The 25,656-nt window shown below is 42.3% G+C and overlaps 1 protein-coding gene across 1 annotated transcript in view; it reads left to right on the plus strand.

Moving 5' to 3' along the window:
- HGFAC (HGF activator) overlaps positions 1-24,800 on the plus strand; it is a 72,710-nt gene extending 47,910 nt beyond the window's left edge. Inside the window, exons 8-14 of the mRNA XM_030563861.1 lie at positions 6,997-7,171; positions 10,252-10,337; positions 11,420-11,660; positions 19,674-19,813; positions 21,532-21,672; positions 22,684-22,832; positions 24,307-24,800. Of these exons, the coding sequence (XP_030419721.1) occupies positions 6,997-7,171; positions 10,252-10,337; positions 11,420-11,660; positions 19,674-19,813; positions 21,532-21,672; positions 22,684-22,832; positions 24,307-24,516 (1,142 nt within the window). The 3' untranslated portion in view covers positions 24,517-24,800. The remainder of the gene's footprint in view (positions 1-6,996; positions 7,172-10,251; positions 10,338-11,419; positions 11,661-19,673; positions 19,814-21,531; positions 21,673-22,683; positions 22,833-24,306) is intronic.
- Positions 24,801-25,656: the final 856 nt, after the last annotated feature.

Raw genomic sequence — 25,656 nt, forward strand, 5'->3', positions numbered from 1 at the left:
TTAACCAAAGCTGCCTGCTATTTCTACTCCACCCCTAATTCTGCCCCACCGACCAAGCAAAAGCAGGATTCATTATTAAGGTTAAGATTCTGTCACAGGTATTTTTAGTAAAAATCACGGACAGGTCGTGGGAAATAAACAAAAATTCTCGGAAGACTGCAACCTGTCCCTGACTTTACTAAAAATACCCTGGGGGTTGGGGGGGACTAACAGGGGCTGACCTCTGGCCAGTGCTCCAGCCCTGCCACTGCTCCAGCCCCATGGGGCTGACCCAACCTCAGCCACTGGGCTGGCTGCTGGCCAGCTGCTCTGAGGGCCACTTCTTTGGTGGTTGTAGGGTTGACTGCCGGCTGCTGCTCTGGTGGTCCATAGACCACTGCTCTTGTGGCCCCAGGGCTGACAACTGCTCCAGCCCAGCCACTGCAGAAGAAGTTACAGAGGTCCTGGAAAGTCACGGAATCCATGATCTCCGGGACAAAATTGTAGTCTTACTCATTCTTAGCTTCCTGACTGGGCCTTGTCCCTGCTCAAATGAGCAGACCCAACACTATCTGACTGGGATGCCTTTCTCCAGGCATTCTTTTGCTATATTTAGCTATTCCTACATTGCCTGCTTGATGGATGTGACCCTATGCAAACTTTAGCAGTGGCAGGGACCGGCCTTCTCCTACACTGCCCGATTTTGGCAACTAGTCTCCAACCCTTAGTGGAATGAAGCGGCCCATCTCTACTAGTTCTGGTCAGAACTATGTGAGATTATGGATGAGCTACCTTGTTTGGAGGACCCAACCAACCTAGATGTCTTTGTTGATGTATATGATGTCAACGATTGGTTCCACAAGCGACGTGAGGAAAGGAAGGCATCTGGATCACCACCCAACCAATGACCCCTGGTATCCATCTCCAACCTGAACCTATGTAGCTGGATACCACCAGCCATCATGTGACCTCCCCCCAAAGAAAAAGAGCTCTGTTGCTGTTGAGGCTGTGTTTCTATTGTGGAGGATCTGGTCATGTTCTTGCCAATTGCCCATCCTGAACTCTTACATGACCCAGTTTGGGAAACGACTCACATCTAGACCCAGGGGAATGGGTTGGGCGAGCTCGGAGGGAATGAACAGAACAGGTAATCATCAAGTGTTCCATCCCCTGTCTCCCATTCCCTGCTTCTGGCAAACAGAGGTTAGGGACACTATCCCTACCCATCCTGACTAATAGCCATAGATGGATCTATCCTCCATGAATTTATCTAGTTCTTTTTTGAACCCTGTTATAATCTTCGCCTTCACAACATCCTCTGGCAAAGAGTTCCACAGGTTGACTGTGCGTTGTGTGAAGAAATACTTCCTTTTGTTTATTTTAAACCTGCTGCCTATTAATTTCATTTGGTGACCCCTAATTCTTGTGTTATGAGGAGTAAATAACACTTCCTTATTTACTTTCTCCACACCAGTCATGATTTTATAGACCTCTATCTTCCGCCCTTAGTCATCTCTTTTCCAAGCTGAAAAGTCCCAGCCTCTCCTCATATGGCAGCCATTCTATATCCCTAATAATTTTTATTGCCCTTTACTGAACCTTTTCCAATTCTAGTATTTCTTTTTTGAGATGGGGCAACTACATCTGCATGCAGTATTCAAGATGTGGGTGTACCATGGTGTGAAGGAGCTGAGAGACTGCAGCCGGGCCCAGCAGGGGTTAAAGAACACCTGTGGGTTCAGACTTTGTTATACCTGCAGCCAATGCCAGGTCTGGAGGGGGGAGAAAAGAAGGGAGCCTGGCTCAGTCAGGGGCTGACTGTCAAGAGGCAGGAGCTCTCTGTATTCCTGCCTGAAGGCACAGACCAGCAACCCACCTGCCAATGCAGCCACTGGAGGCAAGTAAAGTCTTCATCAGCCAAGGGGAATCTACAGACAAGCACCAACTGTGGGGCAACTGTGGGGGCCTCGCCCTAAACTAAAAGGACTTGCATAGGGAGCAGGCCAGAAAAACATGTCCTGAACCGCCCCTCATGGCTGGGAGAAAGATCCATTTCCCCTGTTTAGTGGTTGAGCAACACAGGACCCTGGGCCCAGACCTGAGGGAGACGGAGGGGTCAGGACCCCCTACAGCCCCCCCAGCCAACTATCTAGCCACTAGGCTGCCCGGCCACTAAGGGCCCTATCACAAATGGTGGAGAACACGGGTATCGCCCTAGTCCCTGCTGAAGGAAATTAAAAATGTTTTAAAAAGCACACTAAGGAGAGAGAGGGAGACAAAGTCCTGAGAACAAATCCTTGAATGTAGATGGAACAGCTGCTGAAATGGATGGCTGAGCAAAACATCCACCATCAACAGCAACAACAATTCCTGCAGCAGATGGCCATGCAGCAGCAGCAGCTAATTCACAAACTGGCAGCTCAATAGCAGCAGCAGCAGCTGGTCCAACAGGTGGCATCCATTTTGTGACCCACAGCTCCAACAGAGCTGCCTAACCCTGCCCCTATCCAACTTGCCAAAATGGGGCCTGAAAATGATCCTGAGGCTTCTTAGAGACCTTCGAGCGAGTGGCCACGATAGCCTGGTGGCCCTGAGACCAGTGGGCTGCAGTAGTGACCCCGTGCTTAACTGGGGTAGCACAGATCACATACTGTGCTTTACACCCCACTGCCACCCAGGACTATGCCCAAATTAAGGCAGCAATCCTCGACACCGTAAATATCTTGGAGGAAACATTCTGGCAATCCTTCCACAAGGAGTGGTACCCACCAGGAGCCTGACCCCACCTGGTTACCCAGAAGCTGCGTGACTCGTGCTAGAGATGGCTCAGAAGCAAAGATGGACGGGCACAGGGTCACTGAGCAGGTCCTGCTAGAATAGTTTGTCCAGATCCTGCTCCCTGGGGGAAGAGAATGGGTATTGTGACATCACCCTAACACCGTGATGGATGCCATCCAACTCATGGAGAGCTACCTAGCTGGTAAGCCCCCCATGATGAGTCCCCCTTTGGGGTCAGCTGGAACCAAGAGCCCCATGCCCCTAAAGGAGGGAACCACCCACGGACCCCAGGATCATGAGGAACATTGGCCTTCTCCCTCCCTTTCAGAGCTTCAGGGGGCTCAAGGATCCAGGGGTGCCAGGGCTCCCCAACCCAGAGGTCCAGAGCCATTTACCTGCACTCCAGCTTGGGAGAACACAGGTCCATCAGAGGCCCAGCCCAGGCATGTACTTGGTACCCCAACAGGAAACTCCACACGCGACCCAAGATCAGGACCGGTGTTTCACATGTGGCCATTCTGGACACTTATCCAGAGACTGTTCATACATGGAATGTAGCTTTGGGAAGATCTGGACTCCACGAGCACAAGAACACCTTGGGGACCCAGCAAAACTGACCATCCTCTGGCTGGTAAATGGGAGATAAGTGATAGGACTAGTTGATTCAGGGTGTGCCCAGACCCTGGTACAAACGACAGTTGTGCCTAATCCTGTCCCAACCCAGGGCACCATCATGTTACAGTGCATGCATGGAGACATGAGGGCCTACCCCTGCAAGGAAGTGACTTTAACAGTGGGGAGACGCAAGGGGTCCCTGATGGTCAGTCTGGCCCTGACCCTGGCCTACCCAATTATTTTAGGCAGAGACTAGAACTATTTTGGGGAATTGTTAGCAGAACTGGTGGAACATCCATCTGGTGGCCACGGGCCCCTACCTCAGACCCTTGGATGGCTTATAGATGCGTCCCTTACAGGGGTGGGAGAGCTTGCTGACCTTGATGAAGGGACTTCCCAGTCCTCAGAGTCAACCCAGGCCCCCTCCCAGCCAGGAGGGGACCTCCTCCGCATTACTCGAATCAGATCCTGACTTGCTTCTCTGATTTTGCGGAGGAGCAACTATCTCTTTCTTGAGCAGTAACAGCTAATTTGGACCCCATCATTCTATACATATAATTGGGATTATGTTTTCCAATGTGAATTACTTTGCATTTATCAACATTGAATTTCATCTGCCATTTTTCAGAGGGGTAGCCGTGTTAGTCTATATCCACAAAAACAACAAGGAGTCCGGTGGCACCTTAAAGACTAACAGATTTATTTGGGCATAAGCTTTCATGAGTAAAACCCTCACTTCTTCAGATGCATGGAGTGAAAATTACAGACACAGGCATAAATATACTGACACTTGAAGAGAAGGGAGTTACCTTACAAGTGGAGAACCAGTGTTAACAATGCCAATTCAGGCACGGTGGATGTGGGCCACTCCCAATAATTGATGAGAAGATGTCAATACCAAGAGAAGGAAAATTGCTTGTGTAGTGAGCCAGCCACTCCCAGTCCCTATTCAAGCCCAAATTAATGGTGTTAAATTTGCAAATGAATTGTAGTTCTGCAGTTTCTCTTTGAAGTCTGTTTTTGAAGAGTTTTTGTTGAAGGATGGCTACTTTTAAATCTGTTATTGAACGTCCAGGGAGATTGATGTTTTCTCCTACTGGCTTTTGTATGTTACCATTCCTGAAGTCTGATTTGTGTCCATTTATTCTTTTACATAGAGACTGTCCGGTTTGGCCAATGTACATGGCAGAGGGGCATTGCTAGTACATGATGGTATATATCACATTGGGAGATGTGCAGGTGAATGAGACCCTGATGGTGTGTCTGGGGCCTCTGATGGTGTCACTAGAGTAGATATGGGGACAGAGTAGGCAACAGGGTTTGTTGCCCAGTCACCTAGTTTTGAGATCTCCTTTTGTATCATAGAAGATTAGGGTTGGAAAAGACCTTAGGAGCTCATCTAGTCCAACTTCCTGCTCAAAGCAGGACCAACCCCAACTAAATCATCCCAGGCAGAACTTTGTCAAGCCAGGCCTTAAAAACCTCTAAGGATGGATATTCCACTACTTCTCTATGTAACCCATTCCAGTGCTTTACCACCCTCCCAGTAAAATAGTTTTTCCTAATATCCAATCTAGACCTCCCCCACTGCAACTTGAGACCATTGCTCCTTGTTCTATCATCTGCCACCACTGACAACAGCCTACCTCCATCCTCTTTGGAACCCCACTTCAGGTAGTTGAAGGCTGCTATCAAATCCCCCCTCACTCTTCTCTTCTCCAGACTAAATAAACCCAGGTCCTTCAGCCTCTCCTTGTAAGCCATGTGCCCCAGCCCTCTAATCATTTTCATTGCTCTCCGCTGGCCTCGCTCCAATTTGTCCGCATCCTTTCTGTAGTGGGGGGCCCAAAACTGAACGAAATACTCCAGATGTGGCCTCACCAGTGCCAAATAGAGGGGAATAATCACTTCCCTTGATCTGCTGGCAGTGCTCCTACTAATACAGCCCAATATGCCATTAGCTTTCTTGGCAACAAGGGCACACTGTTGGCTCATATCCAGCTTCTCGTCCACTGTAATCTCCAGGTCCTTTTCTGCAGAACTGCTGCTTAGCCAGTTGGTCCTCAGCCTGTAGCACTTCATGGGATTCTTCCGTCCTAAGTGTTGGACTCTGCACTTGTCCTTGTTGAACCTAGGGGCGGTTCTAGGAATTCTGCCGCCTCAAGCATGGCAGGCAGGCTGCCTTCGGCGGCTTGCCTGCGGGAGGTCCGCCGAAGCCACGGGACCAGCGGACCCTCTGCAGGCATGCCGCTGAAGCAACCTGCCTGCCGCCCTTGCGGCGACTGGCAGAACGCCCCCCCGTGGCTTGCTGCCCCAGGCATGCGCTTGGCATGCTGGTGCCTGGAGCCACCCCTGGTTGAACCTCATCAGATTTCTTTTGGCCCAATCCTTCAGTTTGTCTAGGTCACTCTGGAACCTATCCATACCCTCCAGTGTATCTACCTCTTCCCCCAGCTTAGTGTCATCTGTGAACTTGCTGAGGAGAAGAAGCAGCGGGGCAGGCCCTTGGCAAAAAGTGGATGGGCCAGACCCATCCACTTTCAAAAGTGGGAGGGCCATAGCCCCTTGGCCCCCGTTGTTCGGGTGAACCTGAGTTCTTTTCATGTTTGTGTGTACAAACTTCCCTGCAAAAGCTTGTTGAGCACTAATATTTGGATGTGCACCAACAGATTCTAACAGCTGCGCATACAGGTGGTCGAAGATACATGTGCCAAACCCATCTAGACAAATGACCAGTGTGAAAGTGATAGAAAATGAGGTTTTGTATGTGTAAATTTGAGCAACTGTTAGTGTTTGGAAAGCATAGGTATATTTGGGTGTGCTGAGCTGCACACGTACTGACAGGAAGCCAGGTTTTCAAGTCCCTTTAAAAATCAGGTGCTTTAAATGTTTGATAATGCGTACTTTGCTGCACCTTGCTGATTAAATGTTTTCATTTATGCTGATCACATTAGGCCTGATTCTCCACTGCTTTGTACCCTTGTGTATCACAGGTGCCAACTTTTCAAAGTGCTGGGGGGTGCTTGACCCCTGGCTGCACCCCAGGCCCCACCCCCACTCCACCCTTTCCCTCAAGGCCCTACCCATGCCTTGCCTCTTCCTGCCCCTGCTCCACCTCTGTCCCACCTCCTCCTCCGAGTGCACTGCATCCTTGCTCCTCTTCCCTCCTCCCTAGCCTCCTACACACCAGGAAACAGCTGTTCACGGTGGGCAGGAGACACTGGGAGGGAGTGGGAGGAACTGATCCATGGGTCCTGCCAGAGGGCTGGAGGCACTGGGGTGTGTGTGTGGAGCTGGTAGAAGGGCTGCCTGTGGGTGCTCAGCCCCCACCATTTTCCCCCTGTGGGTGCTCCAGCCCCAGAGTACCCACAGAGTCAGCACCTATGTCATGTATTCATTTACACATGTATAAAATGAATGCCACCCACTGTTAATTTGATTTGGTGGTTTTGTATACCCTCTTTGCACAGCAGAAGTAAATACACAAGGTGCAAGGCACTGGAGAATCAGGCCCATTGACTTTTAATTCACAGAGATAGCACTTAGGATACCGGTGATGAAATAATCATTTCTTTAGCACTGAATTTGCCCTTATTTCTGATGAGCATATTGTGTTTTGTCCAGTCCCTAGCCAACCATGTTATCGTGGCAATGGTACAGAGTACAGAGGGGTTGTGAAGATGACTGTTTCTGGACACAGTTGCGTGCCCTGGAATTCAGATTTGCTCTACCAAGAACTTCATGTTGACAGTGTTGAAAAAGCTGTGCAGCTGGGCTTGGGACCCTACTCTTACTGCAGGTGAGAACTTTTTGCACACCCAGTGTTTGTAAATCAAAGTATACATTGAACATAACAGTGGTTTTGGAAGAGCGGATTATCGGTGTTATCCATTCAGTGTTATCTTTTGTTGCAGTAACACTGGTTAGTTTCAGAGAGTCTATTCAGAACATGAAATTCATAGACTCACTTTAAACTGCTTAGGAGAATTAGCTCCTCAAGAGGGATCTACATTTAGAAAGTGTAGGATCGTGCAGCTGAAATAAATAGCTAGCTAGGGCTGCCAAAAGAATGTCTAGACTTGAGGGAATGTTAGAAATTTCTGAGCCTTTTAGCTTCCTCATCTCTGGGACCTTTTCCACATGAGTCTAAAAGACAAAACAATACCTCATAGAGTCACACCAGGGGCCTGTAGTTAACTTCATCCTCTCCTCCAGAGAGCGACTGTGATGCTGAATGTTCTGGCAGTTGTCCTCCTCTCCATGTTGGTATTGCACCCTGCCTCTATCTGTAGTGGAGTATCATCAGCACTCTCAGCAGTTCCTGCAGCTATGGAGACGAGAGGGTCCATCCAGGAATAGGGTATATGTAAAAATGAAAATCAGAGCTGTGTGGAGAATGGAAGTTCTGTCTCTCAAAGGATTTAAAGATTTTGAAATTTGGTTTCATCCTGAATTGTAAAGAAAACAAAATTGTGAAATTCTTCATGAAGGAAAATTCTGAGGGTGACAAACTGTTTCAGGTCAAAAAGATTTTGTTTTGACAAAATCAGAACATTTCAGTGTTGACTTTTTAGAATGTTTATACTATAATAAAAAACAACAAAATGGAAATTGTTATTTCAAAACAAAAAACCCGATGTTTCATTCTAAAAAATTCAAAATAGGATGTTTTGATGTTGTTCATACTTTTCCCGTTTTCTTCTGAAATGAAATTCAAATTAAATCAATACTATTTGATGGAGTGTATCTATTTCAATGGAACTGCATACTCTGGAGGAATTTGGTTCCATACCTTTCTCTGACCAGCTCTAGTCAGAACATCTCTTGCGACTGGGCCTTAGGAGTTATCCCTTCCTGTGCCCTCTCTCAGCAGCTGGCCTTTCTCCATGCCTCAGATAAACAAAAGAGAGACAAACAATTTATGTCCATTTTATGGCAAACAGTGGGGATGGGCAAATATCAGACATTTTAGAGATTGGTTCAGATGCTTATCTTGCTATCTGATTTTTGTTTTGTTTTGTTTGGAAATCAAGATAGTAATCTGCAGAGATCAGAATTTCTCATGAAATTTCCTGTAGACCCTGGTTTATTTGAAAATATTATGAAAACATCATTTCTCACAGTGGCTCTTCTTTTGCAGGAACCAGTAAATGCAGAGACCCATAAATAAATTAATAAATAAAATCTGCTTTTTCTGAATCTCCAAAAAGTGTTTCTTGTTTTATCCAGATTGGTTTGATCTTCACAGCTGAGTCCAGATTCAACAAAGCACTTAAGCACCTACTTGAAAACTTCCCAGTTCAGTACATGCTTAAGTGTTTTGCTGAATTGGAGCCAGCTCAGGAGATCAAACCAATCTGACTTCAAAGGGGGTTAAACATGTGCTGAACTTTAAGCATGTGCTAGGCACTCTGCTGAACCGAGGCTTTGTCAGTTTGGTCCCTTTGAGCACAGCATTTGTGTAAAGATTTAAAATACAAGAAAAAAAAATCATATATCTGTTTAGGAGCTTGTGTGATCATGTCCTGTACAATGCAGAGAAGAAACAGTAAAGCCCCCTTTTTCCACTTTTTTTTGCTAGCATATTTTAATTTTTAGGTGGATATCTCCAATTCACTGTGTAATCCCACAGATATCTTCTTGTTCAAACATTCTAATTTAGAAACATAGTTGGTGGTAGATGACTCAACCCCTGCTGCTGCTTCTGTTCTGAGAATTTAAAGTGTATTAGTCTCTGAAGAGTAGCAGGCAGATTCAGAAAGCTACTGAAGAATCTTAAAAAGAATGTGTGCGGTTTAGGATAAGTCATATTCAAATTAGGCTCCCTGTTTACCTGAAGCCCTGTATTATCTTGTCATTGTAACTAGTTATAGGGAAGATATTTTTGAGGCTTTGAAAGCTACCATTATATTATGGAATGAGTAAATCAGACATATTTCTGGTTACTTCTGCAGCACTGACAAAGATAATTCTGTTCTCAGAGAAGCATATTGGAACCAATCAATTGCAGTTAGTTCCTTTAAGAAAACAATATTCATTATTCTTCAGTGAAATCTTGACTATTTCTTTTAATCTACTTTTTAAGAGTTTTTGGTTGGCCTTCAAAGACATTTGCAGAGTTTTTCTTATGTTTGCATTTACTCACAGAGAGAGAGAGAGAGACAGCTGAAGGACCACATTCCGCTTTCATTTACACTGCTGCAAATCTAGAGTAACTCCAATGTGTCCAAATAGCTACTCCAAATTAATGCTGATGAAACTTGGAACTGAGTTCATCCTGATAATCCCATCTTTTTCTTGCTTGAAAGAATGTAATAGATTCTTAACCTATCCTCACACTACCTCAATATATTGGCAGAGTTGTTGAACGGGCTGAAAACAGGGTAGGTGTTTTAGATTCTTAAATGCTAGCTATTTTTGCTACTGACTTGCTATATGTCCTTAAGCAAGTCACTTAACCCATCTATGTCTTTCATAAAATGGGGCTAAATAATGCATACATTACATGGGGACTGGATCCTGTAAAGTGCTGAGCACTCAGGACCCAGTGCAGCAGAGCACTTAAAATCAATGAGAGTTAGGAGCCTAGGAGCTTTTGAAAATTACACTAGGCAACTATCTGCATCTTTAAAACCTGGCCCTTAAGCACATGCTTAACTTCAAGCAATGAGTAGCCCTATTGAAGTGAATGGGACAAATCGCAAGCTTTAAAGTTAAGTAGATGCTTAAATGCTTTGCTAGATTAAGTCTAGACTGCTCTGCACATTGCAGGATCGATCCTATGGATGGTGCAAGAGTAAGTATGTAAATATTTGTTTGTAAAGTGCTAAGTATTGTTATTGACACTGCTTTTAATTTACTCTCCTCAAACTTTCTTAGAAATCCAGATAATGATGAGAAGCCCTGGTGTTACATCATGAAGGACAATACTTTGTCTTGGGAATATTGTAACATTACATCTTGTGGTAGGTAAATATTAGGTCATGTGATCTGATAATAGATTTCATTTTTCATTTCAGTGTGATCCAGTGAAAACTTTTTCTAGTATCAATGGAACTTTTTCATTTGTTAACCCAAATTTTAGGTATCATTTGCATTTCTGAAGTCCTGGTGGTCTTGAATGAGTAAGTTTATTCCGTTTGCTAATGTAATGCCAATATGTTTTCTTGGAAGAAAAAATACAGTTTTTGTGTACAGTATTATACGGTTATGTATCCTTAGTTTATTGCACAGTGATCACAATATTACAGCTGTCCTTGCCAGGCCATCATCTAGGTAAGTCTTCAGAAATTAATGGAGCCATAGGTGCACCATCCTTCAGCACTTATCCTTACCCATGCAAGCAGTGCCATACAGATGAATGTGGCTGTTTGAGTAAAGATTGCTTGTGTCAGTAAAGGTAGCAGAATCAGGCTCTCAATCAGCAAATCTCTGTCCTCACTGATACTTGTTTCAGCAGTTTAAACTAAAAATGTATGGTAAATACTAAATGGATTTTAAAAAACTAAGAAGTCTATTCTTCCCCTAAATTCATATTTAATTGTCATTAGTGTTAATAGGAGTTATTAAAATGAAGTTTCAGGGTGGTAGCTGTGCTAGTCTGTATCAGCAAAAACAAGGAGGAGTCCTTGTGGCACCTTTAGAAACTAACACATTTAAATTTGTTAGTCTCTAACGTGCCACAAGGACTCCTCGTTTTTGCTAAAATGGAGTTGTAATCTGAACCTATAAAGTGACCATTTATTATCCATCAGTGATTTAAATATATTCTATTCATGATACCATTTTTTTTCCTAACACTTTGAACTACAAAGCTAAAGGTGGTATCCGGAAAATTAAGGTGGATTGTTTCTGCTTCATGCATCATCAGCAATCTCCCCAGTAATAATGAACCTAGATCAGAGTGTATGCCCAAATTCTGCTATTTAACTGAGTGACATTCAATGAGATTTGGACACCAAACTTTCTTAGGCACCTATGAAAATCCAAGTTTTGGAAATTGTAAGTATATGTAGTCTGATACTCACCACACCAATTTCTGTCTCAGACTCTAGGAGAAGGACACCAGTAGTTCCAGTTATTGTGGATACCTTTGCAGTTGTCAAAAGAGCATGTGGAAGAAGACACAAAAAACGAAGTTTCATCAGACCTAGGATTATTGGCGGCTCTTCATCTTTACCAGGCTCTCACCCCTGGCTAGCAGCCATATATATTGGAAATAGCTTCTGTAGTGGCAGCCTTGTTCACCCTTGTTGGGTAGTGTCAGCAGCCCACTGCTTTGCTAACAGGTAAACTCAATGCTTTAACAATATCTTACAGTTAGAGAGCCCCTTAGATCTGTTATCCCAAATGCTTGTGAAATATAAAAGACTTACATATTATAAAAAAGAGAGAACTTTATACAGCCTTGGAATGCTCCCACTTCAGAGGTGGTGTGCAGGAGCTCTTTAAGTGTACACAGTAACAGTACACAGGAAATGAAAAGGAAGTTAATCTAATCAAGATGGCGGTGATAATAGTGGATAGAAGAGATAATCTTGAAAGTATGGTCATGTACGTCTTGTACATAGTAGGTTGCAGGTCAGGCTGTGTACCAAATATGAACTGGGTCCAGAGCTTCCTTTTCAGATGCATATATAAGATTCTTTGGTGTACTCTCAGGTAGCGCTGTCAAATGCTAAGGTATATTACACACAGCACCACCTTGTGGCTGAACAGTATAATACAGTTTATCATTCCATTACATCTCCTCCTTTAATTCCTACCATTTACAAAATTGTACAAAATGTACACTATCATGCTATCTTTAAAGTTAAGCATGCATCAGCCTGTTAAGTGCCTTTGAATAATGCAAGTTTTCTAATTACAGAACCCAAACACATAACATTTTGGTCATCTGGCTGTCCATTAGTTGCAATAACTGTCACAGGTCAATTTCAAATCTTGTTTTGCATCCACCAGCTGTAGAGTTTTCTCTGTTGATTGTTCTTTCTGAGGAGCAAACTGAACATATTGACTTTCTGTTGAACTTTTCTCTGTCGGTTTTGATCACTTATGATCTGGGTGATGAATTCTTTTTCTTTATGTCTATCCTTTTTCTCCATCCAGCTTGATATGAACACTGTCATCAGGTTCTAGCCATCACAGCTCTCTGAGTGTAGTCTATTGTCAAAGTGTTCATAAGCTTTCTTTCCCTTTTTTATCTGATATGGTTGCTCTCGTCATGTCTAGCCACTTTGGAGATGTATTCTTTTCCAAAGTTGAAACAGTAGTTCAGAGTTGCTTTTCCATCAGGAGCTGTGCTGGACTATATCCAGTAGCTTCTTCTGGTGTTGATCTGTAGTTCAGGAGAGCAAGAAATGGATCTTCCTGCTGTAGGATTTTCTTGGCTGTCTGTGGGTAATGTGGGCTGCTAGTAATATGATCAAAATAATATTTTGTTCAGAATTTCTTAAATTCTGCTGTAATGAATTATGGTCTGTTGTCCACCACTTATTGTTCTGGAATACTGAAATGAGCAAAAGTGCACTATAGTTTCTCAATAGCACAGCAACATATGATGTCTTTTTCAATTACATAATTTCTATATACCTGGAAAAACAGTCCACTATGATCAAATAATTATGTCATTTGAAGTTGCATAAATTTGAAGTTAATACCTTCCGAGATCTTTCTGGTAGAAGGTGTTATTCTGTATGGTTCAGCTTTATATTGTAAGGTTATTTGTACTAGATCTTTCTTCAACAGTCCCATATTATCAAATCCTGCATTGAATTCCTCCTCCTTTTTCACTATGCCCATCATGGCTGCCATGCTGCTGCTCTTTGATCACATGCACTTTGAATACAAAGCTTTTGTCTTTGTAAATTGTTTCTGTGGTGAATTGGCCCATGCAGAATACCTCCAGAGCTAGTCAGAGCTGTGTCAGGTGATTTCAGCTCTGGGAGAGATTGAAGTTGATTGTAAATTCTTTCTGTGATGTCTGCTCCTTAGTCAATTTTAAAGTCAACAGTTTTCCCATGAATACTGAGTTTCAGTCTCCAGGCCAGCTCTGGTCATCACACGTGATAGATAATAGAAACAATGGCTCTTGACTGTCTGTAATGTTAGACAGTTCCCTGATTGTGTCTTGTTATGGCAAAACACTGCAAAATGTCCATACTTTGTGCATTTGTTACATATTGCACTTTTGGTTGGACATGCATCATCTCTTGAGCTATGAATGTCTTATATCTTGTGCATTTAGGCTTCGGTGTTTTCCTGCAATTTGTGCCTCTTAGTCACAGTCGTCTTAGGATAATGACTTTTAGCAGTCATGCTGAGTCTTTTTACTGCTTCTGAGTTAGTTTCAGATTTTTCAAGTTTTTCTTTCCAAATGACTGAAGGATAACTAATGTGATGCCAATTTTTTAAAAGGGCTCCAGAGCTGACCCCAGCAATTATAAGCTGGTAAGCCTGACTTCAGTACCGGGCAAACTGGTTGAAACTATAGTAAAGAACAAAATTGTCGGACACATAGATGAACATAATTTGTTGGGAAATAGTCAACATGGTTTTTGTAAAGAGAAACCATGCCTCACTAATCTGCTAGAATTCTTTGAGGGGGTCAACAAGCATATGGACAAAGGGGATCCAGTGGCTGTAGTATATTTAGATTTTCAGAAAGCCTTTGACAAGGTCTCTCACTAAAGTCTCTTAAGCAAAAGGTAACTGATTAAAAGATAGGAAACAAAGGGTAGGAATGAATGGTCAGTTTTCAGACTGGAGAGAGGTAAATAGTGGTGTCCCCCAGGGGTCTGTACTGGGCCCAGTCTTATTCAACATACTCCTAAATGATCTGGAAAAAGGGGTAAACAGTGTGCTGGCAAAATTTTCAGATGATACAAAACTACTCAAGATAGTTAAGTCCTAGGCAGACTGCGAAGAGCTACAAAAGATCTCTCAGAACTGGGTGACTGGGCAACAAAATGGCTGATGAAATTCAATGTTCATGAATGCAAACTAATGCACATTGGAAAAATATCCCAACTATACATATAAAATGATGAGTCTAAATTAGCTGTTACCACTCAAGAAAGAGATCTTGGAGTCATTGTGGATAGTTCTGTGAAAACATCCACTCAATGTGCAGTGGCAGTCAAAAAAACTAACAGAATGTTGGGAATCGTTAAGAAAGGGATAGATAAAAAGACAGAAAATATCATATTGTCTCTATATAAAGAGATGGTACACCCACATCTTGAATACTGCATGCAGATGTAATTGCCCATCTCAAAAAAAGATATATTGGACTTGGAAAAGATTCAGAAAAGGGCAACAAAAATGGTTAGGGGATGGAATGGCTGCTGTATGAGGATAGATTAATAAGACTGGGACTTTTCAGCTTGGAAAAGAGATGAGTGAGGGGGGATATGCTAGAGGTCTATAAAATCATGACTGGTGTGGAGAAAGTAAATAGGGAAGTGTTATTTACTCCTTCTCATAACACAAGAATTAGGGGTCACCAAATGAAATTAATAGGCAGCAGGTTTAAAACATACAAAAGGAAGTAGTTTTTTCACACAATGCATAGTCAACCTGTGGAACTCCTTGCCAGAGGATGTTGTGAAGGCCAAGGCTATAACAGGGTTCAAAAAAGAACTAGATAAATTCGTGGATGATGGGTCCATCAATGGCTATTAGCCAGGATAGACAGGGGTGGTGTCCCTAGTCTCCATTTGCCAGATGCTAGGAATGGGTGACAGGGGATGGAGCACTTGATGATTACCTGTTCTATTCATTCTCTCTGGGGCACCTGGCATTGGGCACTGTCAGAAGACAGGATACTGGGCTAGGTGGACCTTTGGTTTGTTCCAGAATTCTAGTTATGATGTTTGTTCTGCCGTTTTACTAGTTCTGTCTGTTTTGCTATCTGGTCGGACATACTTAGGGTCATGTCTGTATTTAACTGTAGCTGCTCTGAAAGATTTTTATCTGCTAACCCAATAATCAGCCTGTCTCTGATATTTTCATGTTTTGCAGTCCCAAAATAACAGTTTTTAGCCAATGCAGAGAACTGTTATAAAACATTCAACATTTTCCCTGGTCTTTGAATGCTTTGGTGAAAACATGCTGTTTCATAAATCTCATTTCTCCGAGGTATATCATATACATCAAACGTAGCCAAAACTCTTTCATAGTCATGTCTGTGACTGTCTTCAATAAAGTCAAAGGTTTTAAAGATATGCTCTGCCTGCTTCCTTGTAGCATAAATTAAAGAATATACCTGAATGTCTCCAGTTTCCTTGTGGAGTTGGCTGCAATGCAAAATCCTGATTTCAGTCTGTCCATTCTGAACATTTGTCAAAATTGAAATTCTCTGGGACATTGAAGAGAGCCATGTGGAGGAGATCCTACAACCTTTGTTTCTTCTGTTTGCAACCTTTGTTGGTGTTTCCTTCTGCTTTTGTTCTCCACTGACACTAGTTTACTTCTGACACCATGTCATGTACACTTTGTACACAGTTGGTTGCAGGTCAGACTATGAATCAGATATGGACTGGCTACAGAGACTTGTTGTCAGAAAGATACACCGCAGATGTATTCACTATAAGAGCCTTTAATGTACTCCCAGGCTTATCTGTTCTGTGCTCAGGTAAGGTATATTACACATGGTGCCACCTTTTGCCTGAACAATATAGTACAATTTAGTATTTCATTACAGTTATAGAAAGGATGATTATTATTTAACGTTTATATTATGGTCATGCCTAGAGATCAGCCAGGTTCGGCACCATTTGTGCTACCTATTGTATAATAAAAGACAATCCCTGAACCACAGAGGGAGTATATCCACCATTTGTTCAAGAGGCTGAAAAAAGTAGAGGTGTTTTTAGATCTTCATCTGATAGCAGAATTTTAAATTTTATAGGATGGAGATGGCAAAGTTACTGTCAAGCCATTCTACAGGTAAAAGATGTAGAGCCTGTTTTTTGTTCTGACACTGCTGTGTAACTATGTTCAGGCAGGCACATGTTTATTCTCTGATATCAGTAAGATGATGATGAAATAAACTGGATAGAAGGAAAAACAGAACAACAAAGCAGAAAGTAAACTGAGGGGAAAATTATGTAAAGGAACAATTTATTTGACTAAATCTCCAGATAAAATTGCACTTGATTGGAATTTTAGAATTCCAATATATAATTGAACAATATATAATAACTGGATGTCCACAATAACAGTTTAGGATATTCAGAATGTATTGTTAGGAGCTGCTGTAGGGAGGCAGCATTGGTCTAGTGGGTAAAGCTAACACTGGGAGTCAGAAGACCTGAACTGTATTCCTAGCTCAGTTACAAACTACCTTTATGACCATTGTTTAGTCATTCATCTTCTCTGTACCTTACTCCTTCTGTCATAAAAAAGAGATGCTCTGAGATAACATACTATATAAATACAAAAGGATATTATTTATTTATTTATTTATTTATTATTCTGAAGGACGGAAAAGGCTACATTTTCAGAAGTAGATTCTTGCAATGCATGCGCATGAGCTAAAAAATAATTTGTGTCTCTGTTCTTCCGCTCTTACCCCTTACTTACTTCTTAAGTAGCCTTACTGAAATTAATGGGTCCACTTGAAGTGTAAGAATATGCAAAATGAGCACTTGCATGCATGAGTATTTACTTGGACAAATAACAAATAGCTTTGCATATGCACATCATTCCCCGCCCCCATTCAGTGATTTGGCTGGATGTTAATACACACTTTGTAGATGAAATTAGGTGCCTACTGTAGTGTTTAATGTTTAATTCAAAATGCTCAAAAGTGCTGAGTAATGATTTATTATAAAAATAAATTAAATTTCAGTGCCATTAATTAGAATAGAGAAAAGTCTGGAAAAGAGCCCAAGGGAATTAGATGGCCAACTGCTATTGAATTTTACTGGGACTTGGGCAGCTAATTTCCTTAGTCTTTTTGAAATTTCTAGATGTAATAGGTAAGGAAAACATTAAATATCAGATGCACCTATTTCATTCTGAATAATCCATTTGCCAAACAAGCAGGATACTCTTTGTTTTCAGAGGTGAAGCTGATCACATCAGTTGAGAAAAGTGTTACATCATTTCGTACCCGTTATTCCTTTGCTTAGTGAGGAAGCCAAGAGTAACAGAAATAAATATGCAGATAGCCTCTAGAGCTAATAATATCATCCTGAATGTTGTGGTGAAGCATGTGGATCTTCAACCACAATGCATTTGTTTTCCAAATGTTGTGAAATAGCTACTAATTTTGGCAGCTATTCAAGACATTTCCGCCCACTTCCAGCTGGTGGCTTGATACTTGCAGATTTTCAATAGTTGCTCCATCGTATTCTGCACCCTTATGTATGATTAGCATGTATGAGATTGCTGATCAGATGGTTCAGCTCAGCTGTTCTCCACTATGTGACAGGAGATAACTGTACTGCTCCCTTTTTGTATGACAATCCTCTCTTTTGTTTTGTCCGAACCTGGATGTATAAAATAGCAGGATATGTATAAGCCATAGCATGTCAGTTTAGCATCAATAAGATATATTTTAGATATTTGCCCTAGAAGTGGTGGGCCTCCAATTTACTTTGAGGGCTACAACATCTTTTCCAGTGGGGCATATTGACTAGGTTGCTGTTGGGAAAGAATCACAAGGAAATCATGTTCCCTGCCTTTCCTGTTCTTTGGAATATCTTCTGTTACTTTGTTGTCTCTTTCTTACTTTTTAAAAAAGAGCTTCCTGCTCTTCCTTCTTATACCACACATACAGTAATTGTTAAACTAAAGCTGTTTTTAATGAATACTAGAGTTCACCAATCACATCCTGGCCCCTCTCCCGGTTAAGTATTCAGCTCTGGAGAAGGCATCATGCATCTATTTCTGGGAGGAAATGGCTACAAACATGAGGATAAGGGAACTTTGTTACTACTGGCTAACTATTTGTGCACATTGCATTACAGCAGGCATATTGTATGCTTGGGTTGTATAATGAAGTGGTTTTGAGGAACACAGATTCTCTGATGTAGAAAACAGTAATGGCTGAATTTACTGATTACTTTTGTATAGAATCATAGAAGATTAGAGTTGGAAGAAACCTCAGGAGGTCATCTAGTCCAATCCCCTGCTCAAAGCAGGACCGACACCAACTAAATCATCCCAGCCAGGGCTTTGTCAAGCCGGGCCTTAAAACCCTCTAAGGATGGATGCATGTGTAACTCCAACTGAGTTTACAGCAATAGTAATTTTGATCTCATTGCTTTCAACATCAGAGTATTTAGTATGCTTCCAAACACTTCCTGATAACTAGGGCCCCTATCAAATTCACAGCTGTGAAATATGCGTCATGGACCCTGAAATCTGATCTCCCCCATGACATCTAGTCATTGTATGGGAGGGGCAGAGCTGGGGGCAACCTAGCTGGAGCACCGACTGTGTGCCAGGGTCCATCTGCTAGTCCCAGGCTGGGAGGGATGGGACTTCCTTTTCCCTCCAGGGGCCACTGCCAGAGCTGGGTCAGATCCACCTTCAGGAACCTCCCCCCAGCTGCAGGAAGCTTCATGGCTGCTGGCTGGGAGCCCAGCTTTGAAGACAGTGCAGAAGTGAGGGTGGCTGTCAGCACCTGACCTGGGCAGGAGGCTATGGCCTCGGCTGTCAGCTCCCAATCCGGGCAGGAGGCTGCTGGGAAACCTGGACATATGGTAACCCACGACCCTCACTTCTGTGCTGCTGCTGGCAGCGGCACTGGCTCTAGAGCTGAGCACTCAGCCAGCAGCTGCTGCTCTCCAGCTGCCCAGCTCTGAAGGCAGTGCCCCTGCCAGCAGCAATGCCCCTGCCAACAGTAGAAGTAAGGGTGGCACACACCCCCATAGCCTTGCAACACCACCCCCTCTGCCCAAAACTCCCTTTTGGGCTGGGACCCCCATGGTTACAACTCTGTGAAATTTCAGATGTAAACATCTGCAACCATGAAACTGACTTTTTTAATCCCATGACTGTGAAATTGGCCAGAATGGACAGTGAATTCAGTATGGCCCTACTGATCACTCTTGAATGGCTGTCCCATGCTCTTGATTGTTTGTATGTAAAATAAGAACCTGATCCAACTCCTACTGGAGTTTTTCCATTGGCTTTAGTGAGGGCTGAAGTGGTCCCTTAAATCCAAGGCTCTCGTGTTACTGGTTTTCGCATTTACGCTGCAGTGTAGAACCACACTTTAAGCACGTCTTTTTTTTTTCTTCAAAAGGACAGCATCTGGCCCTGACTAATTGTGTTTTCTTTTTATTTAGTCCACTGAAGTCCAGTATTAGAATTGTTCTGGGTCAGCATTTATTTAATAAAACAACAGATGTAACGCAAACATTTGAAATAGAGAAATACATTTTGCACCCAGATTACTCAGTATTCAACCCAACTGAACATGATATTGGTGAGTATTTTATTTTTTTACCATTTTATTTCATGCAGGTAGAGTTCAGTCAGTTTGGCAAAAATATATTGCATCTCAATGCCTTACAGTGAGAAAATTAAGAAGTTCAGTTTATCCAAGAGAAGGTCAAGATGTGACTTGATTGTGTTCTGTAAGTACCTGCCTTGGGGAGAAGATTTCTGATAGTTAGAGGGCTCTTAATTCCAGCAGAGAAAGGCATAACAAGATCCAGTGGCTGGAAACTGAAGTTGGAAAATTTCAGGCTAGAAATAAGGTGCACATTTTTAACTGGGAGGGCAGTTAACCAGGGCCGCCCAAAGGATTCAGGGGGCCTGCAGGGGAGCTGTGGCACTTGTACTCACCTGGCAGTGGTCCGGGTTTCCAGCAGCATTGAAGGGCCCCCTGCCGCTGAAATGCCGCTGAAGACCCGGACCGCCACTGCGTCAGGGATTGTGGGGCCCTTGCGGGGCCCAGGGCCTGGGGCAAATTGCCCCACTTGCCCTCCCCCCCAGGCAGCCCTGTAGTTAACCACTTGAACAATTAACCTAAGTGAGTGGTAGATTCTGCGTCACTTGAACTCTTTAAATCAAGATTCAACATCTTTCTAAAACATATGCTGGACTCCACCAGCAGTTATGGGCTTGAGGTATAAATTAGTTGGTGCACTTCTCTGGCCTGTGTTATTCGGGAGGTCAGACTAGAGATTATAATGCTCTCTTATGGTCTCTTAAAATCTATGAATCTGTGCATCTTTTTTACACTAAAGAAAAAATTGCATAATAGATTATTTCCAAGCCTATCAATTCAGTTAAAAGTTAAACTGCAGGTCATTCAAATGTGTGTTTAAGTCAGATTGATAATAGAAGAGGAATGTCCTATTTTCAGATTTAGGATGATGGAACCTGGAGGTTCTCCATTAACAAGCCAAACATGAGAGCCCTTTGTCTTTGAGGCTATTTAACAGGCTGGCACATGGGAAACATTAGCACAAGAGCAGAATAAGTTCTTCTCCTCGCAGCTGATGAACATTTTGTAGTCGATATGGTATTAACAGCAGATACTCAGATACCATGTTGACTGATGTGGTATAAGAATCTGGAGAGATTAATCTGGATCTGAGGTCTCATTCTGCTCACCCTGGTGTTAATCAGAAGTGACATCAGTGTAGGCAAAATTGGAATTAAGCTCATGTCCTGATTTCAGAAGTGCTGAGTATCTCCCATTGACTTCAGCTGAAGTTGTGGGCATCTTAGCACCTCTGGAAACCTGACCCCTGCTTTGTAAAAAGAAATGGTGCGTACTTTATCTTTCTATAACCCTGCATCCCCCCCATTGGTGCTGAAACTAGAGGCACTGCGGGTGTCGTCGCACTCCCTGGTTTGAAGTAGTAATAAATGCCAGATACATGGTTTCCATCATGAGCACCCCCCACTATAAAAATTGTTCCCACACCTTTCCGTCTCCCCCGTCCCCCATAAGGAGGTGCAGGAACATCTACTCTGTAACATAGAAGTAAACTCTCTGGAATAGGAATAGTCGAATGTGTGTCAGCCTTCAATTGGTCGTGAAATCAGCAGCTGTTGGAATGTCTGTCTTTGAAAAATCTTAATTAAGAGAGGCGAGGGATTAATTAAAATTGTACCTGAGATCTACTGCTACCAATCCAATTAAGAAGAAACAACTCTAATTTTACTACTGCTGTATTTTCTTTCCTGCAGTTTTAATTAGGCTCAAAAAGAATAACCAGCGTTGTGCTGTCAAGACCCAGTTTGTTCAGCCAGTCTGCTTGCCAGAAAGCGGCATGTCCTTCCCTGATCAACACAAATGTCAGATTGCTGGATGGGGACACAGGCATGAAAGTGAGTTGAATGACAAATTTGATGTGAGGAAAAGAAACTGAGCATAACCCAAGGCTGACATTTCAGTGGTTCTCAAATGCTGACATGAATGATGGGGAGGTGTGCTGAGCTTAAGTAACTGGTTACTGGAGGTGATTGTGAAACATGTCAGTCTTCAAGCTTGTAATGTTTCTTGCTAGTACAATCCTTAGTTTTTCCAAAGTATTTTTGATTAATTAAGCTGAAAACCCAACCCCTCCAAGCCCATCTCTGCACTCTGTGCAGCAGCTTCATGGCTTTCTTTGATGGATGTTTTGTGGTGAAAACTCAGCTATGTTCATATTTGTGGAGGACACGAAATGTGAAGGGTTAGCAAACACACAGGAGAAGTTTCTCAAATCTTTTGATACCAGGGACTATCTTGCTGCCTTCCTAAACTGTGTCAGGAAGATCTCAGGGACCGGCACCAGTCCATGGACCGGTTGTTGGGTAACACTGTACAGGAGGATAGAACTAAACTGTAAATGGACCAGGAGTGATTGGGGACTGCAGGAGATGATGGGAGAGTTGTTGCTAATAAATGTAAAGTCAGGTACATCAACACAGATACAAAATTTGAGAGACCATAACTATGCAGCTACAGCCATTGTACCAGAGTGATTGAGTGTATTTCTCTAAAACTGTCCTAGTTTTTCAAAAGACACCTCATTTCTCAAGCTGTGTACCTAAAAATGGAGGCACCCAAAACCAAAGGCTGCTTTTGAAAAATGTAGCTATTACTTTGTAACATAGCTAAGTACTCTGATTGCTAAAGGGAAGATATGGAATCCTGTTTGAGAGATTAAGGGACCATGTGGTCCACCATAGTAATCGCTGTCTTCAGAAAAGATTCACAATATAAACAAATTTGAGAACCGTTGAGTGTTTGGTCAAAACACTCAATAGCTCTTAAACTTGTGTGGTGCAGCATGCTTCCGTGATAAGCTACTCTACAGCTAAAAGGAATTAATTTTTTGACTTTTTTTTTTAAAGATGCATCCAACTATTCTAATGTTTTGCAAGAAGCATTGGTTCCCATTGTTCCTGACCACAAGTGCAGAAGCCCTGAAATTTATGGAGATGAAGTTAGCGAATACATGTTCTGTGCTGGTTACTTTGATAGCAAATCAGATGCCTGCCAGGTAATGCTATGGAATTGATTGGGGATAGGAGTGTGTGAGAGAGATATTACAGTATTAAAAAAATTAAACCATCATATTTGTGATTTTTTCTTCTATTTTGTTTCTCATTTTTGGTTTTCTCACATTTTGGTTCTGGGTGAGGGCACAGATTTGTTATTGCAACAGATTAACATGTTTTTAAAATTAAAGGGATTATTTCTACACAGACCATCAGATTTTGTTTTAATTGGTTCATTTTGATGGAGCAGGTTGTCAGTGTTCTGGGACACTATTTTGGAGAGCAGTTGGCAACTTGCTTACCAGTGGCTGGGAACATTTAGAGCTACAGATTGAATGACATTTATTATTTGTAAAAAGTAATGAACAAAGTGTGAGAAGTAAATTAATCTTTGGAGAGCTCAAACTTCATTTGATGACATTGCTGTTCATGGAAACATTTTTCTTTCTCCTTTGATCAGAGAAATTTTTTGATGGAAAAATATATTTTCAATTTTTTACATTAGGTTTCAGGTACTTAAGGAATAGTGGTTCCTTTCACCTGTGCTGCTAACAAGATTTTATTTTCAGACTTAAAAATATAAATGTCTGTAGTTTTCTTTTCCTTTAAAAAAAAAGAATGCCCTTGTTAGATGATTGCAAAGCTTGCATACATCATGGTGTACCAAATTTACACTGGTGTAGTGTCAAAGCAGGCATGAATTTGGCCTTTTGTATTTGACAGGTTGAATGTTTTTAGGTCCAAAGATACTTGTGGTTACAATTGTAATGGAAATGTTGATATTCAGGACCAAATTTTTAAATAGCCGCAATTATACTGCATGCAAAATTTCCAGGCATTGCCATGTAGAATTTCAGAATCACACATCTGGGTGTGCTAATTGTATACATGCCTAACTACATGATTTGCATGACAAGTACCTCAGTTGTGTCCATGAATGTGGTTGTAATGGAGGCCATATGAAAATTGTTAACCTGAGCCTGCTCTTATTGAAACTCATGGCATAACTTCCGTTGTCTTCAATGGGAAGAGCATTTGTCACTTGAGCCTTAATGGTGGGATTTCAAAAGCATTCCTTGCTGTGTATTTGACCCTACTGTTCTAGTCATTATGGGAAAAGATCCATATCACAATTCACAATTTTTACAACTGGCATTTATATTTTAATGGTGTCTTAATCTGTCTTTCATAAAAGCACAGATATTTACTAAATCCATATTATACAGTTTCTTATTACTTTTTTAAATCAATATTTATTTAGCACTCACTGCCATACCATCTGAGTGCTCAATGCACAGCTTAGTAAGATGAAAACATTTTCCTTGTAAAAATATTGTCTTTGGGTAAGAGAAACCTAATCTTTCATTCTCTCAAATGAGTCACCTTTTGGGACTCATTAAATTAACTGATTAAATTAAAGATTGTTTTGTAACAAGATTAGCAAGTTAAGATTATCTTTCCTTAATTTTAATGCAGGGTGATTCTGGTGGATCTCTGTCTTGTGAAAAAAATCGAATATCTTACCTCTATGGGATTATCAGCTGGGGAGATGGATGCGGCAGGGTCAACAAACCTGGAGTTTATACCCGAGTGACCAAATATGTGGACTGGATAAATAAACTAATCTCCCCCCAAAAACAAATAGCAGAACTTCCATATGTTACTGTTGCCACGCATGTTGTATAAACATTATATCCTAGAGTAACATATGTATGGCCAATAATTCTTAGCAATTCTAAGCTGTACCATTAAAATTGATCTGATATCAGTAAATTGTATTTTTTTATTTTGAATTTGAGGGCACTGAATGGCTCCAATAATGAGATGCAGAGCCTTCCACGTTTACGTAATTAGTTCAAATATATATCCCAAGTTGGTATGTACCAAAATTCATGGCTGTCTGGTGCCTGCTTCATGATCTGTGTGAAATGCATAGGTGCTGACTCCATGGGTGCTCTGGGGCTGGAGAACTCACGGAAAAAAAATAGTGAGTGCTCAGCACCCACTGGCAGTCCCACTGATCAGTTCCTTCCCCTCCCTTATAGTGCCTCCCGCCTGCTGTGATCAGCTGTTCTGCGGCAAGGAGGAGGCACTGGGGGGGAGGAGGAGGATTGAGGGTGGGGCGCACTCCGGCGAGGGTTGGAGTGGGAGTGGGAAGAGGTGGGGTGGAGGTTGGGAAAGGAGACGGAGTGGGAGCAGGGCCTAAGGTTGAAGCAGGAGTTCTGCACCCTCAGGGAAATCCCAAAGTGGGCGCCTCTGGTAAAATGAGTTAATTAGTGTCTCCAGCCAGTCCCTGGTGGAGGGATAGCCACATCACAAAACTCACCCTCAAAACTGGCATCCTTTTTGCTAATCCCAGCACAGACCTCAAGAAGTGAATGAGCATGGAGACTGAAATATTCTCACGCCCTTACAGGTGTTCCCTGCAGGTCAATATTGAGACACAATGGCAGAGCATTTCAGGAACATGTGCACTGCAACTGCCTGTGCCAAACCAGTTCTATGGAAAAATAGAGAACTTGGGTCATGAATCAGCAAAGTACTTAAAGTTAAGTACATTCTTTGCTGAATAGGGGGTGGATTTAAGGATGTGCCTAAAATTAAGAACGTACATAGTTCAGTGCTTTGCTGAATCAGGACCTTAATCTGTGCTCAGTCCAACATTTCCCAAAACTGCTACATTTACTGTTTAAAAAAAATTTCAGAATGATTGACTCGGACCTTTCTGAGACCACATCAGTTGCTGCTCATGCTGAGAGTTGTAATGTAAACACATCACTTCAACAACCATTGAAGAGTGATGAACAGCCTTCTGGCTTTTTCTTG

Source organism: Gopherus evgoodei, chromosome 5, assembly GCF_007399415.2.
Source record: "Gopherus evgoodei ecotype Sinaloan lineage chromosome 5, rGopEvg1_v1.p, whole genome shotgun sequence".
Classification (NCBI taxonomy): Eukaryota; Metazoa; Chordata; order Testudines; family Testudinidae; genus Gopherus; species Gopherus evgoodei.